General features: G+C 31.7%; 3 protein-coding genes across 8 annotated transcripts in view; all 3 read right to left on the bottom strand.

The window, feature by feature from the left end:
• The window catches only part of LOC105796495 (receptor-like protein 7), a 44,573-nt gene extending 33,800 nt beyond the window's left edge, over positions 1–10,773 (bottom strand). Inside the window, exons 1-4 of one of the 6 annotated variants that reach the window (XR_008194180.1) lie at positions 7,778–10,773; positions 7,294–7,663; positions 7,070–7,154; positions 6,501–6,985 (exon numbers count right to left, since the gene is read on the bottom strand). Coding sequence is in view for 1 of the 6 variants with exons in the window: in XM_052627924.1 (XP_052483884.1) it covers positions 7,326–9,161 (1,836 nt within the window). In the remaining 5 variants the exon portion in view is untranslated. Of the gene's footprint in view, positions 1–6,500; positions 7,155–7,293 lie in introns of those variants that run through there. The other 5 variants (XR_008194181.1, XR_008194177.1, XR_008194178.1 and 2 more) reach the window with 5 other exon arrangements.
• LOC105795594 (receptor-like protein 11) overlaps positions 4,806–20,336 on the bottom strand; it is a 68,570-nt gene continuing 53,039 nt past the window's right edge. The window contains exon 3 of the mRNA XM_052627926.1: positions 4,806–4,860. The gene's annotated coding sequence lies outside the window, so the exon portion shown is untranslated. The remainder of the gene's footprint in view (positions 4,861–20,336) is intronic.
• The window catches only part of LOC105796497 (receptor-like protein 35), a 55,479-nt gene continuing 53,637 nt past the window's right edge, over positions 18,495–20,336 (bottom strand). Inside the window, exons 4-5 of the mRNA XM_052628433.1 lie at positions 18,910–19,961; positions 18,495–18,695 (exon numbers count right to left, since the gene is read on the bottom strand). Coding sequence (XP_052484393.1) covers positions 18,942–19,961 — 1,020 coding nt within the window. The 3' untranslated portion in view covers positions 18,495–18,695; positions 18,910–18,941. The remainder of the gene's footprint in view (positions 18,696–18,909; positions 19,962–20,336) is intronic.

The following is a 20,336-nucleotide window of genomic DNA, read 5'->3' as shown; positions in this document are numbered from 1 at the left end:
AGCCACTGTGGGATTGACTCTTAGAGGTGCTGGTTCAACATCCGAGTTAACCACTTCCCATAAGTTGAATGCCTGCAAGTAGGTTTTCATCTTTACTACCCAAATGTGGTAGCATTCTCCATTGAAGACTGTTGGTGCAGCTGGAGAGAACCTGAAGAAGACATAGTTTTGAGGAATGAAAAATGACATGTCCACTTAGAAGATGAGCTCTAGATACCAATTGTTGGAACTAAGAATGTGAAATGAATGAAGTTAGCAGTTTCTTGAGCTTGAAGGCTCGATACTTGCTGAGCAAACAAAATATAACCAGGCTTGAAAGACAAAAGAAAGCAAGAAAAGGGAATTTTATGATGAATTTTGATGAATTTTCATTAACATTGAAAGATGGCATAATGCCAATACATATACCAGACATAAGCTAGTTAAAAATAAGTAAATTGTTACCTAAACATTACCTACTACCACTAAGTAACCTTGAAACTAATGAAACATAACTTGCACACTTAGTGAAGCTAATTTATCAGCTCAAAGCATTGACAAATTACATCAAGTACATTAACAACTTGGTTTGAATCTAACTAAGTTACAAAATGTTAATTAAAGTAACAAAACTAAACAAAAACAGCAGCACCATCTTCAACTGCAACATTCATGGCTCGGGTTGCTTCTCTGCTTCTTGGCTGCATGCAGGCCAACTTTAACACAAACCCATAAGAATGCAAAGTGGTATTAAAGTTATTTTCAACAAGATTCAGGTGTTGAAGATGATGGAGATCGAATATTGAGTGGAAGATACTGGAAAGGTTTTTGTAACTAAGATCAATGCCAACGACATGACCATAAGCATCACAAGTGACTCCTTCCCAAGAACAACAATCAGTGTTGACATCACAGAGCTCAAATTTGGAAGAGAAAGTAAAATTAGGGGCATAGTAAAGATGATGTTGCAATTGCAGCATTTGGGAGATTAGTTTGAAGAGGTAAAAAAGACAAGAGAGGAGGAAAGAAGCATGAGAAGAGAAATAGTGAAATAAGGAAACGAAAAGTGTTCATGTTGGATGGGTGTGAAGGAGGATTGTGTTTGGCATACAACTTATTTATTAAGGCACTGCATTAGGAGATGAGTTTGAGAAAGAAAGGATGAGAAGAGAAAGAAGAAAGGTAGAAAAAGTGAAGCAATGGACTGAAGAGTCTTCATGTTGATTGGGTATGAAGGAGGATGGTTTTCATGCAACACATTTATACATAAATTTGTAGTTTCAATACAACATTATTATTTTACTTAATATTTAATTCCAATATTCAAATCATTATTTACATTAAGTTGTTAATATAATTTCTTGGGAAGAAACATATTTAAATTTTTACTTTGAAGCTTCCTTAAAGTTAATTAAAATGATAAAGAACGAAAGAAATGAAGACCATTCTTTTTCGCATCTTTATTCTATATGAATAATATTCCAAGGTTCTGATCTTTTCCCCTGAATAATGGATTAAATTATAAATTAATACCTAAATTTTAAAATATTTCAATTAAGTCCTTAAATTATCAATAATTGTCTAACTTAAATTTTTTTAATATTTTTTTATTTTGGACTAACAAAGAAAATGATAATATGAGATTTTATTAGCCTTAGTCTTAATTGTTTTGGCATGCATGTTAATGTCTAAGGGTGGATTTGGATGGGCGGTGCGGTGCGTTTAGCTTATTTTTTATCTCATGTTACAGTATCATTATAGTATCTAATCTTACCGTCACCGTTGTTTTTAGACTAACAGCAAATAAATACACCACCTATCCAAAACTACCCTAAGTCTTCTTGGTGGACCACTACTGCATGAAATCAATGTTCAACCGATTTGTTTAAGTCATTATAAAGACAAATTATAGCAAGTTTCTTAGGTGATTTGAGATGAACCGATGGACACAAGGAGTGGAAATTCTGATGATTGAATGCACAAAAATTTTAAATTACGTGTAGAAGGATTTATCTATGATTTTTAAATTAAAAAAATAGAAACAATAAATTTTTAATTTTTAATAGGGATCAAATCTCAAATTTTAATTCATACTATTCATTTCTTTCTTTTTTTGTCCTTTTTTTCTCTGTTTAGATTCATAAGCAAAATAAAAATAGAAATAAGTAGGAAATTAACAAAGATAAAGTGGAAGTGAGAATTATAGAGTAAAAATATATAATTATAGAGTAAAATATTTGAAGGTTAAAATATATTTTAATTCTCTCTATTTTGTACATTTAGAATTTAGCTTCTCTATTTTTATTTTAGAAATATGATTTTCTACTTTTAAAATTTAAAATTTTGATTCAATTATACTATCATTAAAATTCTTCTATTAAATTCTCTGAGGTGATATTTTGAAATTTAAAAAAAATCAATTGGTAGTCATGTAACAATAAAAATAACTTTTAAAATATTTTATAAAGACTTTTCCTTAACAACACTCATTCACATCGCCGATAAAAAAATCCTATCGAAGCATATTGTTTTTAAGAAAAATTGACATTAGCATGTTGATAGAAATAACCAACAACATTAACTATTTTGACTAGCTAATTACATTATAAAAGTAGATGAACTAAATTATATCAAAATTAAATATATAGATTAAATATTAAGTTTTAGTATAGCTTACAAAAAGTGATGCAAACCTAAAAGAAATGGAAAGTAATGTGTCAGTCTCTAAGACTCTTATGTATGCAAACTATCAATAACCACGTAATGTTTCACGAAAAGTTAATCATATTAATAATTTGGACTAATTAATAACATTTAAAGATGTAGGGCCCAAATTATGTTAAAGATTAAAGTATATAGATTAAATCTCAAATTTAGACATATTAGAGGATTGAAACTGAAATTTAACATTTTATTGTAAAATTAAAAAAAAGGATAAAGGAAAGGACAGCAAAATGGTTGGATGTGCCACGTGTAAGGACTAATCTATTACATTATAAAAATATAGTGCCTAAATTATGTTAAAGAATAAAGTATAGATTAAATCTCAAATTTAGGCATATTAAAGAAACTAAATTTTAATTTTAATTTTTTTGTAAAATGTAAATTAAAAAGAAAGAAGGTGGAAACCAATTTTATATATAGGTATATAGATTATATATAATTATTCTTACATAATTTAATTTTTAATAAAATTACTATTAAAAATTTTAAATTAAATTTTGGTATAACACCCAAAAGAATTAATTTATATACGAAATTAATTTATTAATGAGTACTTTTATGTCCTAATTTATGAAGCAGTACCAAACTTATAAATATGCTATGATCTATTAAAGGGTTTAATTAAATTTAACACCCCAAATTATATGTTGCATTCTAAATTTATCTCTAAACTTCAAAAACTTTTAACTAAATAATAGTAAAATATATTGTTGGCCTTAGTCTTAGTTTTAATATTTGGCATTGCAAGCAAATTTCTAAGTCTTAGTATAAGAATAAAATATTATTAATCTTAATCTTATCCCGATCACTACTGCATGAAAATAATGTTTCTACCACTTCATTTTAGTCAATTCATAAAAAGTAAAGGAATTTCTTTTTAATCTAAAATATGGATTTTTTTTCTTTTTTAAATCTAAAGTCACTTCCAATTTTCTAGTGTTTTAGATTGTTTACTAACACTAAAAAGCACACCACATTGCAAGGCATCATTTCTTTCATTATATTTTAATTTTTTTTTTACGTAGACACCAAATTTTATCGGGATACAAATCAGCATTTTGTGGTAAATTCAATTTAACTCAATTTTAATTGTAGCAAAGCTTCTAACCGGGGGCTCTTTTTCCACCATTTTTCTTCTAACACTTTCGGCTCCCAGCACTCTGGAGGCATCCTCCATCACTGAACATTCTTCACTCACCTTCATCATTGCCACCACCAACCACATCAGCATCAGCATCAACATCATCATCTTCATCTCAGTCACCTCTCTCACCTCTAACCCATACCAACATTTTTAGGGTACAAAATTGTGCTCCAAGACAAAAGCATAGTGACACCCGAGAATCATCCAATTCATCTTCATGTATACGATTTCTATATCATTGCACAACGTTTAAAGAACTTCGATCCTAAAAAGGATATTTCTAAATTCAGCCTTGTTGATCCACCTGTGAGGAACACTGTTGGAGTGCCTGTGAATGGATGGGCAACCATTAGATTCGTCGCTGATAATCCAGGTAAACACCCTTCTTCGTCATTTCAATTACTGTGATTCCATTACCATTTTTTTTTTTTTGTTATTAGTATTTTTCTTAATCATTTTCATAGTATTGTGGCATTCCAATTCTTCCCTGCATCTGGGAAACTAGTTTAATGCTCTGTTTCATTGGATAAATTTCCCTAAAAAGTATGTGTACATTGTAATAATAGTGTGACATAGTGTTGGACTTTGGCTAACATTGGAAAACATACTAGATTGTAACACAAAAATTCTTTCATTATATTTTAATTATTATTATCATATTATTACATACAAAGTGTAATTGAACAGTAATTTTTAACGTAATAAGACTATCATTGAAAGGATAAATAGACTAATATAAAAACATACTAGATTGTAACACAAAAATTCTTTCATTATATTTTAATTATTATTATCATATTATTACATACAAAGCTTAATTGAACGATAATTTTTAATGTAATAAGACTGTCATTGAAAGGATAAATAGACTAATATAAAAACAAGTGTCAAGCTGCACTAAAACCCGGACCAACGAGTTCACCCTTTACACCCGGACCTAAAGCATAAAACGTGATTGAAAAATGCTTGTAGTCATAAGGAACTAATTACCATTTTCCTCAAAGATAACGTACCTCCTGACTGGATATTCCATGTCCTGCATTGCTAAATGAAACATAAAATTACAATAGAATATGGAAAATGAATGTCAATGCTACAAGTAGGATATGATAGAGAAATTTATTTTTCAACAACTATCTTTTCAAATTAGAAAGACTAATGCTTAATTAGACTAATGCTTACCTGCTAATATTTCAAAATAATTTTTAAAATTCAAAATATTTATAAAAATTTTAAATTATATATATTTTTCAATTGTAAGAATTTTTATTATTATTTTGTTTTGAAAAAGTTTTCAAATGTATATAGTTTTAAATTTATGTGTCCTAACATTAAATTAATTATCCTATAACAAGATTTTAATTTGATATATTTAATTTTTTAATTGAACTTGAATAATTTCACTCGATTCAATTTGACTCGAATTTCATTTCACTCGACTCAATTCGAAAAAATGTCAAATCAAGTTAGGATGATAAATAGGACTCATCAGTTCAGTTAACTCAAAAAAATTTTACTTGATTCGATTAAACACTCATAAAAAATCATCAAAAATAAATGAGACGGAGATAATTTGCTGAAGGATAAGATGAAATGTGTTTTAGAAATTAAGGTTTTTTTTCTTTGGCATGCAAGCTAATGTTCAAGTCTTTTTACCCAATAATGAGTACTCCTAAATCCTAATTATTAAGTAGTATCCAACTTATAAATATGTTATGATCTACCAACGGGTTTAATTAAATCCAACACCCCAAATTATGGGCTCAACTCTAAATTCAAGATTTGGCATTGCATGCAAATGTCTAAGTCTTTGCCCGATCCTTACCATATGAAAACAATGGTTTACCACTTTGTTTAAGTCAAGTCATTATAAACACAAAAATAAAGCATTTGTGTTAGCTGGTTTAGATGGATTGATGGGAATATATGGAGTGGAAATTATGATGACCACACAATTTTTGCGAAACTTCGATTGGTACAAAATAAGTGCGAGGCTGTACCAAAACCCAACATGTGTTTGATAAAATAAAAACCCAATGTGTCAGCAAAAGGTGGGAGAAGCAGCAGCAGTTGTCTCTTTACACAATCAGTACAATGTCCATCAGATATGGCTTTCATGTTTGCTGGCTGTGAAGGAGGATTGTTTCCATACAACTTATTTATACACAAATTAGTACTTTCCATACATTATTTTTAATTTTGGACTAAGCCCGATCACTACTGCATCAAAATAATGTTGTACCACTAATTTTATTTTAGTCAACTAATAAAAAAAAATGGAATTGTGGTGAATTTTTTTAGCTGGTTGAGATAAATTAATGGCTCAAAAACTAAATTTTCTCATAACTTTGATGACTTTTCAATGAACTTAAAGTGTATGGAATCAATAGAAATTTATGGAATGAGATATTATTGGACTTAGTCTCAGCCTTTTGGCACTGCATGCAAATATCTAAATCTTTTTTACCCCATGAAAACAATGTTTAGCAAGTTTCTTAGGTAGTTAAGATGGATTGATGGGCACAAGTAGCGGAAATTTTGATGATAAAATGTTTACAGTTTTTCTCTTCTTAGCAATTTCTTTGAAAGAAACTTATTTAAATTTTCACATTAAAATTTCTATAGATTTAATTGAAATTATCAAAGACAAATGAGACTGACAAGATATCTTATATTATTAACAATTTTTCGATTCTTTGAAAAAATTAATTTCAATTTCAAAAGTTTTTTGAAATTAATATAACTATCATTGAAAGGATAAACAAACTAGTATGAAAATAAGTGTCCGGCTGAACTAAAACCCAGACCAACAGGTCCACCCTTTACACCCGGTCCTAAAGCCCAACACGTGATTGATAAAATATAAAGCTAATATCTGTTTGGAAGAGCAAAGGATGGGAGTAGCAGCATCTGCGTCTCTTTACACAATCCATCCAATGTCCACCAGATATGGCTTCCATCAACATCATGCCATTAAATCTCCTCAGCTGTACAAATATTCCGAAGATAAAATAATTGAAGTAAAAGTAAATTGCATATAAAAGAAAGCTTGGGCAGCCATATCCTTGTTTATAATATCATTATTAGCATGGAAATTCAGTAGCAGTGAAACATTGCATCCCCCAAATCCACAGGGACCTGGATGCAAAATGAATAAACACTTACTTATACTCGTGGAAAACTACAAAAGGAAAAAAGTGCATATAAAGCAAAATTACAAACCAGTGGATTGATCTTGTTAGGATCATTGCCTACATTCTTCATGAACCTCACAACTGTACATTCCATGTCCTGCTTCAAGTACCTCCTGCATTGCTCAATGGTAACATCAAATTACAAGCACGATATGATAGTGAACTTAGTAAAGACAGCAAAAAATGAGGTTATGAAAACCCATATATATAAATCAACAACTATCTGTTCAAATTAGAAAGACAAACGCTTACCAGCTAATTTTGAAGCAAGAATTCTGATGGAGTCACCTACATCTTCTTCTATTTCTTATCCCACACTTTTTGAACTTGTTAACCCATTTGTTTCCCAACTCATTCAGCACTGTATATCCAATACATAGCCCAACCACTAATCCACTAGCATAACCTATCAACGCAATTTTCCAAGTACACAGAGCATATAACCATGAATCTTCATTTTCCCCTGGAGGTGGTGGCATTGGAAGACCAACTTCATTGCATTTCCTTGACAATGGCAGCCCACACAATTTTGGGTTCCCACGGTAGGAATCATTTGTAAATGTATTGAATTGGTTGCTTTGTGGTATGCTCCCTTCGAGTTGGTTGTAAGACAAGTTCAATGCTGCTAAGAAAATTAAACTTGTAAGTTGTGCAGGAATCTTCCCTGACAGCTCATTCTGTGAGAGATCCAAAGATTCAAGATCTTTTAGATTTTCAAGTGCTAATGGGATTTCACCAGAAAAGCCATTGTTGGATAAGTTCATCAGTCTGAGTGACCTCAGCATTTGTATCTCTTCTGGTATTCTCCCATGGAAACTATTGTTGGAAAGGTCAAGACAAGTAAGAATTGTCAAGACTTTTTGGTAGAACATTTCAATCCCTCTGTTAACAATTGTCACAGAGTCTTGATAATAATTCTCTCCGATATAATCCAGCGTAGCCTTTTCGTCATTAGTCATCTCCGCCATTGCCTTCAAACTCTGCAAAAATTCAATAGACAAGTCACCTGAAAAATTGTTGGAAGCAATGTCCAATATGCGTAGCTTTGGAAACCCACGTTTCGTGTCAATTTTTGAAATTGTGCCGTAGAATCTGTTTGCTCGCAAAACGAGAACCTTCAAGGAAGGTAGCTTCTCTAACCAAAATGGGAATGTATCATGAACCATATTATTTCCAAGGTCCAGAACCTCAAGTGCTGTGCAATTGGCTAATGATCTCGACAGCTTCCCTTCCAATTTATTCCCACCTATTTTGAGTGACCTTAGTCGAGTGGGTTGAAGGAAATCAATGGATAGTTCACCAGAAAACTGGTTTGAAGCAATGTCCAATACATCCAAAGTTGGGAAAACAGATTTATGTTTGAAATGTTTAATTTGACCGTAAAATCTGTTTTCCCGCAAAATGAGAACCTTTAGCGCAGGCAATTTCCCCAACCAAAAAGGGAATGTATCATTCATCATGTTTTTTGCCACGTCCAAAACTTCAAGCTGAGTGCATTCAGCTAATGATCTGGGCAACTTACCTTCCAATCTATTCTCACTAACTTTCAGAAATTGCAGTTGGGTTGCTTTTGAAAATTTTGGTAACATTCCACTGAAGTTATTTCCTTGCAAACCTAACCAACTCAGAGCACTCATATCGCCCAAGCAATTTGGAATTGGGCCACTCAAATTGTTATAAAATACATCGAAACTGAGAAGTTGACTCATATTGCATAACCAATTTGGAATTGGGCCACTCAAATTGTTATAAGATACGTCGAAATAGAAAAAGCCTCGTGAAAAAGTTGAACTCTGATTGGGTAAAAGTTCGCCCAAAGATAAGAGATGGTTATTAGCAAGAGACAATTGATGCAAACTTTTCTTCCACACCCAGTTTGGTATTGCACCACTTATTTTGTTATTTGGAAGTATGAGATATTCTAAATTTTCTTGACTCTTTAAGAACTCCGGAAATGCACTTACGTTACAATATCCCAGAATCAATTGCCTCAACATTGGGAAAGAGAAGTTTGCATCACTTAAAGGAATTTGTTTTGGAAAATCAATCATATTGAAATAAAGGTCTAAGGTGTAAGGATGAAAGACTGCTCTTCCACAACCAATTGGGCACAAAACCATGGATATGGTTGTTAGAAAGATCTAAGTAAACCAACTTGTCTTGCCTTTTAATGAATTCTGGAAATTCAGTAAGGTTGCATGACCTTAAGCTTAGGCTTTCTAATTGGGGAAAAGTAAGACTTCTGTTGTCGCTTTCAATTAACAAGCTGATATAGTTTAGCCAGAGAGTCCTTAAGTTGTTGACTTGGACAGACATGTCAAGCTTCATGGAACTAAAGCTATTGCTTTCGATATAAAGCCATTCAAGCCTTGGAAGTTGAAGAATTGACTTTGGGATTGCTCCTCTTAAATAATTATTGCCTATATACAGTACTTCAATCAAAGAAGAAGATGCATTGGGGAACTCATCAATTTTCCCAACCAATTGATTGTCTCCAAGAAACAGGATCTTCAACGATGGAAGAGTAAATAAAGAAGAATGTATTGATCCAGAAAGCTTGTTCCCTCCTAGATCTAGGTTCACCAGGTGACTAAGATTTGCAATTGACGATGGAATGGGTCCAAAAAAATTGCAACCAGAAAGATCTAAATTTGTCAGGAACTTAAGATTACCAATCGATTCAGGTAGTTTTCCACTGAAATTTGTGTCATAAAGTGACAGACTCAGTAATGCATTGTTTGCTGGAAATTCTGGCAACTGACCCATAAGTTGGCGGTTCAATGAAATGTCAATGCTTTGAATTTTTGGCAATAAGAGAATTCCGGTTGGAAAATGCCCATTCAAATTGCAATACCTCAAACTGAGAGAAACCAAACAAGAGGAATTTACCAAGAAATTGGGAGGTAAATAAGAGGTTGGGTTTTCATCAAGGATAAGTTTGGAAAGAAAGGAGAGTCTTGAGAGTGAAGAACATAATGGACCTTTCAAACTACAGCTTGACAGACTCAACACATGCATGTTTGGAAGTACAAGAGATGTGGTTTCACACCATTTAGTACTTTGAGTTGAAATGTCGACACCATCCAAATAAAGCTCCGTGAGAAACTTCAAATTCTTGATAAATGTCTTGAAGTTTGGTTTCTCCAATTTTAAAGTAGCTGAATCATAATCGTAACCATTTCTCAAATAACAAGAACCTTGATTGGATAGATCAAGAGAGACTAACCTTTTTAAGAATGAGATCTCCACTGGAATTTGGCCATGGAAACATGAGCTTGAAAGGTTGAGATGAGTTAGATTTTGGAGTTCATCAAACCCATACGAAAACAGAGTGGTATTAAAGTTGTTTCCAGCAAGATTCAGGTGTTGAAGATGATGGAGATCGAATATGGAGTGAAAGCTGCCTGAAAGGTTTTTGTAACTAAGATCAATGCCAACGACATGACCATAAGCATCACAAGTGATTCCTTCCCAAGAACAACAATCAGTGTTGACATCCCAGAGGTCAAAATTGGAAGAGAAAGTAGAATTAGGGGCATAGTAAAGATGATGCTGCAATTGCAGGAGAGGAGCTCTCTGGTCATCAAGGCATTGCTTAGGGAGATGAGTTTGAGGAGGTGAAAAAGACAAGACAAGAGAAAGGAAGCATGAGAAGAGGAAGAGTGAAATAAGGAAATGAAGAGTGTTCATGTTTGTTGGGTGTGACGAAGGATTGTGCTTGGCATACAACATATTGATACACAAATGTGTAGTTTTCATGTTTGGCATATAAATTATTTATTATTAGTATTATTATTATTATCCCATGCCGGAAAAGGTTGACCAAAAAGACTTAACTAAAGTGGTGGAATACTTCTAACAATAAATTGGTGTACCTGCTCCTTTGGTCCCTGTCAATTTTAAAAATTAACAAATTGATCTCTGCCAATAAAAGTTTTCAAAAAAATAATTAAATAATTTTTAAAATCAAAATATTCATAAAATTTCTAAAATTTATATTATGTAAAAACTATAATAAATTTAAATCATAATGGTTTTAATTTGAATTTTTTAAAATCTTTAATTTACGACCAGAAAAAATGGTAGTATGAAATATTATAGACCTTTTAAGTCTTAAGTCTTTGGCATTGCATGCAAATGTCCAAGTTTTTATTGCACAAAAACAACGTTCAATCAATGTGTACAAGTCAAGCCACCTTATAAATTGACGGACACAATGAGTGAAAATTTTGATGATAGAATATATACAATTTTTCACTTTTGAAAAGAAACATATTTAAATTTCAGCTTTCAAACTTTCTTAGAGGCTGAGAAATATATTATTATTTAATTATTATTTAATTTTAATATTTTTATGTTTTATATTATTAAAATATTTATAATTCGAGATTCGAGTTGAATTTTATAATTTAAATAACTCAAATAATTCAAACACAAATTGATATATATACTCTTTTGATTCTGTCAATTTTAAAATTAACAAATTAATCTCACTCAACAAAATTACAAAAAAATTAAAATAATTTTTAAAGTTAAAATATTCATAAAAATTCTAAAATTTATATTATGCAAAAACTATAATAATTTTTTTATTTCACTTTAAAACAGTTTTCAAATATTTATGATTTCAAATATTAATTATACTATAACAAGATTTTAATTTGACATATTTAATTTTTAATTTAAATCAAACAATTTTACACCATAATATTTTTATAGAGTCAAACAATTGTTTGATTTATTAGTAGAGAATTGGATTTTAATTCTAGTGATTAAATATCAAACTCAAACAAATAAAAAACAGAAGGAAACTAGAAAACCTATTTCTTAAACATTTTAGTAGCAACTTTTCACATAGAAAATGTCCATAAATCTCAAATAAAAAATAAAAAACTCCTAATTCTACTTTTGTTTAGTCATAAAATTGAATTATTAATGAAGCCATAAGATCTTTATGTTAAAATTTTATAAATTTTATTTAAAAATTCACATTTTACATTTAATATATTTCTTAATTCCAAAATACATAGTGACAAGAATCAAGATAATTGAAACAACTAAACAAGCAAAGAAGCTAACCCATATAAAAAGATTAAAATATAAATTATGAGGTGATGTAAGTTAATAAAAAAATTGATTATGGTGGATAAATTTTATTACGGTGAGTGACAGTAGTTATAAGGACCCAAAATTATTTTTTAAAATTTAACTCGAATGAATTCCATCTGATTCGACTCAATTCCAGAAAATTTCAAATCAAATTACGATGATAAAATATAATTTGTCAACTCGGTTAACTAGAAATTTTTTCATTCGATTCGATCAAACACTCGCCCCTAACTGCATGAGAGTAATGTTCAACCACTTTGTTTAATTCAAGTCATTAAAATATCAAGTAGTGGAAATTTCTAAGTCTTTGATATGCATGCAAAATTCTAAGTCTTTATAACTGCATGCCAATAATAATAATGATGATGATGATGTACCAATTTGATTAAGTAAGGTCATAAAAGAAAAAAGAAATAATGGTAATTTTTAAATAAAATAGTTTACTATTGATTTTTTAAGTAAAATTTGATAAAAGACCCAAAATGATATAAAATTGGTTCCTTAATGAATATTGAACATATATAAACATTATCGTTAATACAAGAAAATTTTAATACTTTGAACTTATAAAAAAATGATAATATGAGATATTATTGGCTTTAGTCTTAGTCGTTGACATATCATTAATGCATGAAAACTATGTTGATCCACTTTGTTGAGCTCTTATTCTTCTTATTAATGCCAGGTTTCAATCTTCTTGTCGGCTCTTTATTCTATATAAATGATTTTCTAATTTTAATTTTCTTAAATTTAAATCATTAAAAAATAAAATTATAGCAATAATAATGTCCTTTAAACCTCATTAGAGCCATGATTACACGTAGAATGAACAGATGTTTTTGTTCTAACTTCACTTGGAATAATGGTTGAAGTGGTTGCCTACCTAATCAGCACCAAAAACATGCCATCTACCTAATCAGTCACACCTTCTCCTATATGCACTTTAAAACCAATATTATTGATTGTAAAGCATTCCATTGTCAAGATTTATGACCATAGACCTAACCATAAAACTCAATAAACTCGCCAACACCATCATGACCATGTTTCCTCAACATTGGTGTTCGAGTCAAAACCGTATTGGTTTCTGTAAAATTTAATATGGGCCGAGCCGGGCTAAGCTCGGGCTTAGCAATTTTCTTTTTGGCCAGGCTTAGACAAATTTTTTAGGCACATATTTTGGGCTGGGCTAGACACGGGCCTAGAAAATGAGCCTAAAATTTTGTCTGCTCCCGACCCAAACTTGGCCCGGCCCATGATCACCTCTACACTGGGCCATAGGCTGCTGATTTTTGAAAACTGAAATTTTGTATTGAATTTCAGTTCTAAGTTTTGGTTTTACATAAGTTTAGGATAATGTCAATAGTTTTGCATGCTTCGACCAGTACTGCCCACAATCAGTGCTCCATGGTCTATAACAGGCTCCGCATGCAAAATTTACCCAAAGGTTTTGCATGCAAAATTGGAATTACTTCCAATTCCCAAAGGTTTTTTTATTTTTTATATTTCAAAATTTACCAATGAGAAGGCCAGCATATATAAAATTCAGCTCAATTGATGGACCTTTGGTCGAAAATAGTTTATCATACCAATTAAAACGCAATAATAGGACATATAGTCTATTAAATCTAAAATATGGATTTTTTTTCCCTTTCTTTATTCTTCATGTGCTAATTTTTATTTCTTGTAAATATTTTAAATAAGTATTAATTTCTATAAATTCGTTTAAATGTTTCGTGAATCATTTGGATAAGCTACTATATTTATAGTAAAGATGATGTTGCAATTGCAAGAGAGGAGATATCTGGTCATCAAAGCGTTGGCTTGGGAGATGAGATTGAGAAAGAGAGGATGAGAAGAGAAAGAAGAAAGGAAGAAAAAGTGAAACAAGGGAATGAAGAGCCTTTACGTTGGTCAAACCTGGTCCAAGACCATCCAGAATGCCCCATAGTTCTGAATTATGAGATTTTATTGGTCTTATTAATCATATTAATTTCAATATATTCATAGACTTAGTCTTAGCCTTTGACATTGCATGCAAATGTCTAAATCTTTCTGCATGAAAACAATGTTTACCAAACCAATTCCAATTCCAAAAGGTTTTTTTTTTATTTTTTTATTTCAAAATTTACCAAACCAATTGAAACCCAATGAGATTAAAGAATATATAATTATTTAAATCTAAAATATGATTTTTTTTTATCCGTGCAAAACACGGCTAATTTTTATTTTTTGTGGTCTCCACAAATGGCCAGCTACCTGCACAAGGACACTGGCAAATAACCGCCTGCAGCAGTACATTCCTCAGCACCATTCCGCACAGCCATGGCACCGCAGCTCTATGAGGAGCACATACTCCTTCTCTCCAACCTCCTGGATCCAATAAAAATACAAAAGGAGGTTAGCACCGCCGCCGCCAGATTTGCCCATATGTTAAGAGAATCCATCAATGAAATTCATAAGCCTAATAACAAGGGTGATTCCATTACCATTTTTTTGTTATTAGTATTTTTCTTAGTATTGTAGCATACCAATTCTTCCCTGCATCTGGGAAACTAGTTTAATCCTCTGTTTCATTGGATAAATTTCCTACAAAGTATGTGTACATTGTAATGATAATGTGACACATTGTTAGCCTTCACTAGACTGTAAGACATAATTTCTTTCATTATATTTTAATTATTATTATCATATTACATACAAAGTTTAATTGTAGGGTGTTTTTTTAAAGTAATAAAACTATCATTGAAAGAATAAATAGACTAATCCCAATACCAATTGTAATAGGCCAATTTGCCCGGGCCCAAAAGCACAAATATATAAACCAAATCCAAAAATTAATAACAGTCCAATAGCAGTCCATTTACAATAGCCTGTGTGGCCCACTACCCAAATATTAGCCTAGCCCAATATCCCCAACCCAATTAGCCCAACACCTAACCCCAGCCCAAATCACCTAAGCCCAAAAGAAAAATCACAAACAGAAACCCTAGGGTTTCTGAGATATCAGCCGCCGCTCCAGCAAGCCATCAAGCCGTAGCAGTAGCGCCTCTCTGCTCTCCCTCTCTACGCACGCCACGTCCACCCTCCGTACGCCGTACCTGCAAGAAGGACAAACAAACAAGAAGAAAAATAGATAGCAACAGCAAAGAAAGAGGCAACAATTTGACAGTAAATACCGGTAGTAAATAAGAAGAAAAATGTAAAAAAATAGAGAAAATTTGATTTTTTTCTTTCTTTTTCTCGGTTCGGCTATAAAGAGGGCCGATTGAAATCTGTATAAGGGGATTACACACACAAATAGTGTATCAGAGAGAAAATTTTGAAAAGCAATAGAAAAACAGTTTCTAAAGGTGATTTCGAGTATTATTTTCTTTTTTGGCTCTCGATCTTTTTTTCTTTTTCGATTCTTTGCTTTCTTTTTTTCTTTTATTCATTGTTTAAAAAAAAAAAGAAATCGAGGAAGGATGAGAGTCCACCTGCATAACGTGACCGTCGAATCCCTGCTTCTCTCGTCGTAATCAGAGCAAATGGGATCTGAAAGGTTGAGCGGCGCAGGGAGAAATCCTTAGGTTTTAGATTTTCTTTAGGTTTTTTTTTTTTTGTAAATGACTGATGGCTGATTAGTTTTAGGTTTATTTTAGCCTTTGTACGGTGAAAGAAACGACAGCGTTTTAAGCAGGCCATGTAGCTTTAAAAACGATGCCGTTGGGAAGTTCAAAATCGCGTGGTGACCCGACTCGGGGCAGGATCCGCGTGCTTCTGTTCATTGGTCTATTTTCACGACGAGTCCCTCTAGTTTTGTGGAATTTCGATTTGATTTTCTTCGATTTTAATTTGTACAGCAAACAATACGACGCCGTTTAACGACCATACCCGATGACCCGATCCAACCGTGGCTAGATCTGCGCGTTTTGGTATGGAGAGGGATAATTGCGTGCTCGGTCCTTCTTACTTCGCGTTGTGTTCCAACTCGATCCTTTAAGTTTCTTTAATTTTGGGTAGCATAATTTGTTGCAGATTTCATCTAGGTCCATATGCAACGCTGCGTTTTGGAGGGTGGGGAATATTCCCCTTTCAGTCCCCCATGTCATTTGCTCTTTGTAATTTGGACCTTTCTTTTTATTTATTTTAGATTTCTCCCCTGAATTACTGCTTTAATGCCAATTTTGTCCTCTGTTTTGTTATTATTGCTAAAATTGTTTAGTTTATTATCTTTATTGTTGTTATTATTGGTATTATTATCATATTAGTTTATATATTTACTTATTTTCATATATATATATATACACTATTTTATTTTATTACATACTGTCTATTCTAATGCATTAGTATATATTTTATGTTAACTATATTATTTATACATTTTAATTAATGAGTTTATTTTATAATACTTTTTCTTAAAATGTTTATTCATATATACTTTTATGCTTTAAAATCAATAACATATTTATGTAATACTATTATATCTATATAAAATTTGTATTAAGTTTTTTTTTATTATACGTATATACCTAATGTATCGTCAATTTCATATTTACATTTTTACTTATTACATATATAACTGGTTTCATTTAAAATTTTATTTCATTATATACTTGATTTATATCAACCTTTTATACATACTATTATATTATATTATCATAAGAAATTTTCCAATCCATATGTAATATTATTTAAATTAATATGCATATATTATTTCATGTACTTTGATTTTCTTCATATACAATATTCATTTTAAACTTCATTTTGATATTATTTTTATAGTATTTTTTTATCTTCATTTTGACTTATTTTAAACTCATATATGTATATTGTTTATTTTAACATTTTACACATATAACACTTTTTTTTTGTATTGATAATTCATTTAATCTTTGAATGTCGATATTATTAGCATTGGCATAATGTATGATTGAGATTATTGTTACTATGTTTATTTGTATTTACCTATTGATTATTTGTTATTCATTAATGTATGTTATTTACAAATCACCATTTCGTGTGTACGTTATTATTTCATTGTTTTTATTTGTTCAAAAGATTATGTTTCATATTATTTAAATATCAAAAGCATTTTTATTCAAAAAGCTTTCAAAATAACGCAACACTCGGAATTTGGGATCCTTGAAAAGATTGTGTCCTAACTTACAGGATTCCAATCTTCCTCGGGATCTAAGAGACCAAATATCCTTTTTAACTAAAACATAAATAAAAAGCTCATTCTCGGGAATTCGATACGTGGTATCCTAACGCATTGGATATGACATATTGTTTTCTTAAGACGAGGATTCTTCTAACAAATGGAAATAAAGGCAATATTCGATATTTAGAAATTTTGTGAAATCGAACCCTAACTTACTGGGTTTTGATTTTCTCATTTGACCCAAATAATCAGATATCCTTCTCAAAATGCATAGGTTTTAAAAGTCAAAAGATGAACTTAATTTCTAGGATTTAAAATGTTGCACTCTAACTTACTAAGTGTGACAATTTATTTCTTTGAAAGAAGAGAGCCTCATCATCCAATTTATTTCATTCAAATTTTCTTTTCAAAGGATCGTATTTTAAAATCGTTTCAAATTTTTGACACTAAGACATTAAACAATCGATTTGGTACATTAAACAATCGATTTGGTACCAATTTTGGGCGTCACAAGGGTGCTAACCCTTCCCCGTGCGTAACCGAATCTCGAACCTATTTTCTCAAAATTCGCAGACCTAAAATTATTTTCAAGGTGATCCGATCACACCTCAATAAAAGATCGGTGGCAACTCCAATCTCAATTTTTCAAAATCGATTCCCATTTTTCAAATTTAAAAATGGTTTCGACACCAATTTAGAATAGGATTAATGTGTTTAAAGTAGAAGTTCATAGTTGGGTAAACTAAATCCTAATATAATAAGATCCAACCATCCACGTATGATACAAACTACATGTAAGAGAACCTCGAGTGCAGCAAATCGGTTTTGGGATTACCCTTTTCACCATATGCTTTCTTCTACCAATCTATGCTTTCTTCTCAGACTGTTGGCCTGAAAATTAGAATATGAAGCTTCTCATTTCACTTGCAATTATTATGTTTTTCATATGCATAACATGGCTAATTTTTATTTCTTGTAAATAAATATTTCATTTTTGTAAATTCGTTTAAATGTTTCATAATGGGAGAATCATTTGAATAAGCTATCATATTTATAGTGTTTTACATAGTTTGCCAACTCCGGAAACGGACATCTTTTAAGATATCTAATTTTTCATTATATTTTATTTACTTATTTTTAAAATAATAAAACTGTTATTAAAAGATAAATAAATTATTTGTACAAAATAAATGTCAGATTGCACTAAAACCCGGACCAATAGGTCTACCCATTACACCCGAGCCTAAAGCCCATCATGTGTTTGATAAAATATATAGCACAAAAACCCAAACAAAAAAGACAAAATTTATCATACTTTGCGTGGTTTTCTACTTGAAATGATTCATTGCCACCAATTACATGCAATGACTTGAAGCTTAGAAGGACAGAGGTCATTTCCCTGTGACAAAATAAGAAACACAAGTCAAACCACCAAGAATATAACTTCTCATAAGCATGCAAATATAGGAATATTGCATAGGAAAAACAAAATCACTGTGTAACCACTCCTGCTACTTAAATTAAGGAATTGCAGTGTTGTATGATCCAAAATTAGTTTGTAACATCAATCGTTTCAAAATATAAAGACTATAGTTTCAAAAGGAAATGTTTACCTGTTGACTTTAATACATGAATTCCGACACAATCACCTAGATCTTCTTCTGTTTCTTTTCCCATGTTTTTTGAACTTGTCAACCCATTTGTTTCCCAACTCATTCAACACTGTATATCCGATACATAGCCCAGCGACCATACCACTACCATAACCTATCAAAACAATTTTCCAAGTTGACATAGCATATAACCATGACTGTTCCTCTTCCCCTGGAGGCGGTGGCACTGGAAGACCGTCTTCATTGCATTTCTTGGACAATGGTTGACCGTATAATTTTGGATTCCCACGATAAGAATCATTTGAAAATGTACTGAATTGGTTGCCTTGCGGTATGCTCCCTTCAAGTGGGTTGTAAGACAAGTTCAGTGCCTCTAGGAAAGTTGTTGCAAGCTGTGGAGGAATCTTCCCTGATAGCTCATTCTGTGACAGATCCAAAGACTCCAGATCTTTTAGGTTTTGAACTGCTACTGGGATTTCACCGGAGAAGCTATTATAGGACAAGTTTAGCACTTTGAGTGACCTCAGCATTTGTATTTCTTCTGGTATTCTCCCATGGAAACTATTGTTGGAAAGGTCAAGACAAGTAAGAGTGGTTAAGATTTTCTCGTAAAACAGCTCAATCCCTTTGTTGAAAATTGTCACTGAATCTTGATAATAATTCTCCCCAATGTAATCCAGCTTAGCTTTGTCTTCATTTGTTAACTGCATCATTGCCTTCAAGCTTTGCAAAAATTCAATGGACAAGTCGCCTGAAAAATTGTTGGAAGCAATGTCCAATATGCGTAGCTTTGGAAACCCACGTTCTGTGTTGAATTTTGTAATCGTGCCGTAGAATCTGCTTGCTCGCAAAATGACAACCTTCAAGGAAGGCAGCTTCTCTAACCAAAATGGGAATGTATCATGAACCATATTATTTCCAAGGTCCAGAACCTCAAGTGCTTTACAATTGGCTAATGATCTCGACAACTTCCCTTCTAATTTATTCCCACCTATTTTGAGTGACCTTAGTCGAGTGGGTTGAAGGAAATCAATGGATAGTTCACCAGAAAACTGGTTTGAAGCAATGTCCAATACATCCAAAGTTGGGAAAACAAATCTATGTTTAATTTGACCATAAAATCTGTTTTCCCGCAATATTAGAACCGTCAAGTAAGGCAATTTCTCCTTCATCTTGTTGTTTCCCACGTCTAAAACTTCAAGCTGAGTGCATTCAGCTAATGATCTGGGCTACTTCCCTTCCAATCTATTCTCACTAACTTTGAGAATATATAAGTGGGTTGCTTTTGAAAATTTTGGTAACATTCCACTGAAGTTATTTCCTTGCAGATCCAACAATAGGAGATCATTCATTTCGCCTAAGCAATTTGGAATCGTGCCGCTCAAATTGTTATGAGATGCATTGAAATTTCTAAGTTGACTCAAATT

The sequence above is a fragment of the Gossypium raimondii genome, chromosome 3 (genome assembly GCF_025698545.1).
Source record: "Gossypium raimondii isolate GPD5lz chromosome 3, ASM2569854v1, whole genome shotgun sequence".
NCBI classification, from domain to species: Eukaryota; Viridiplantae; Streptophyta; class Magnoliopsida; order Malvales; family Malvaceae; genus Gossypium; species Gossypium raimondii.
The sequence above is the reverse complement of the archived record's forward strand: the minus strand, read 5'-3'. Positions and strand labels throughout refer to the sequence as shown.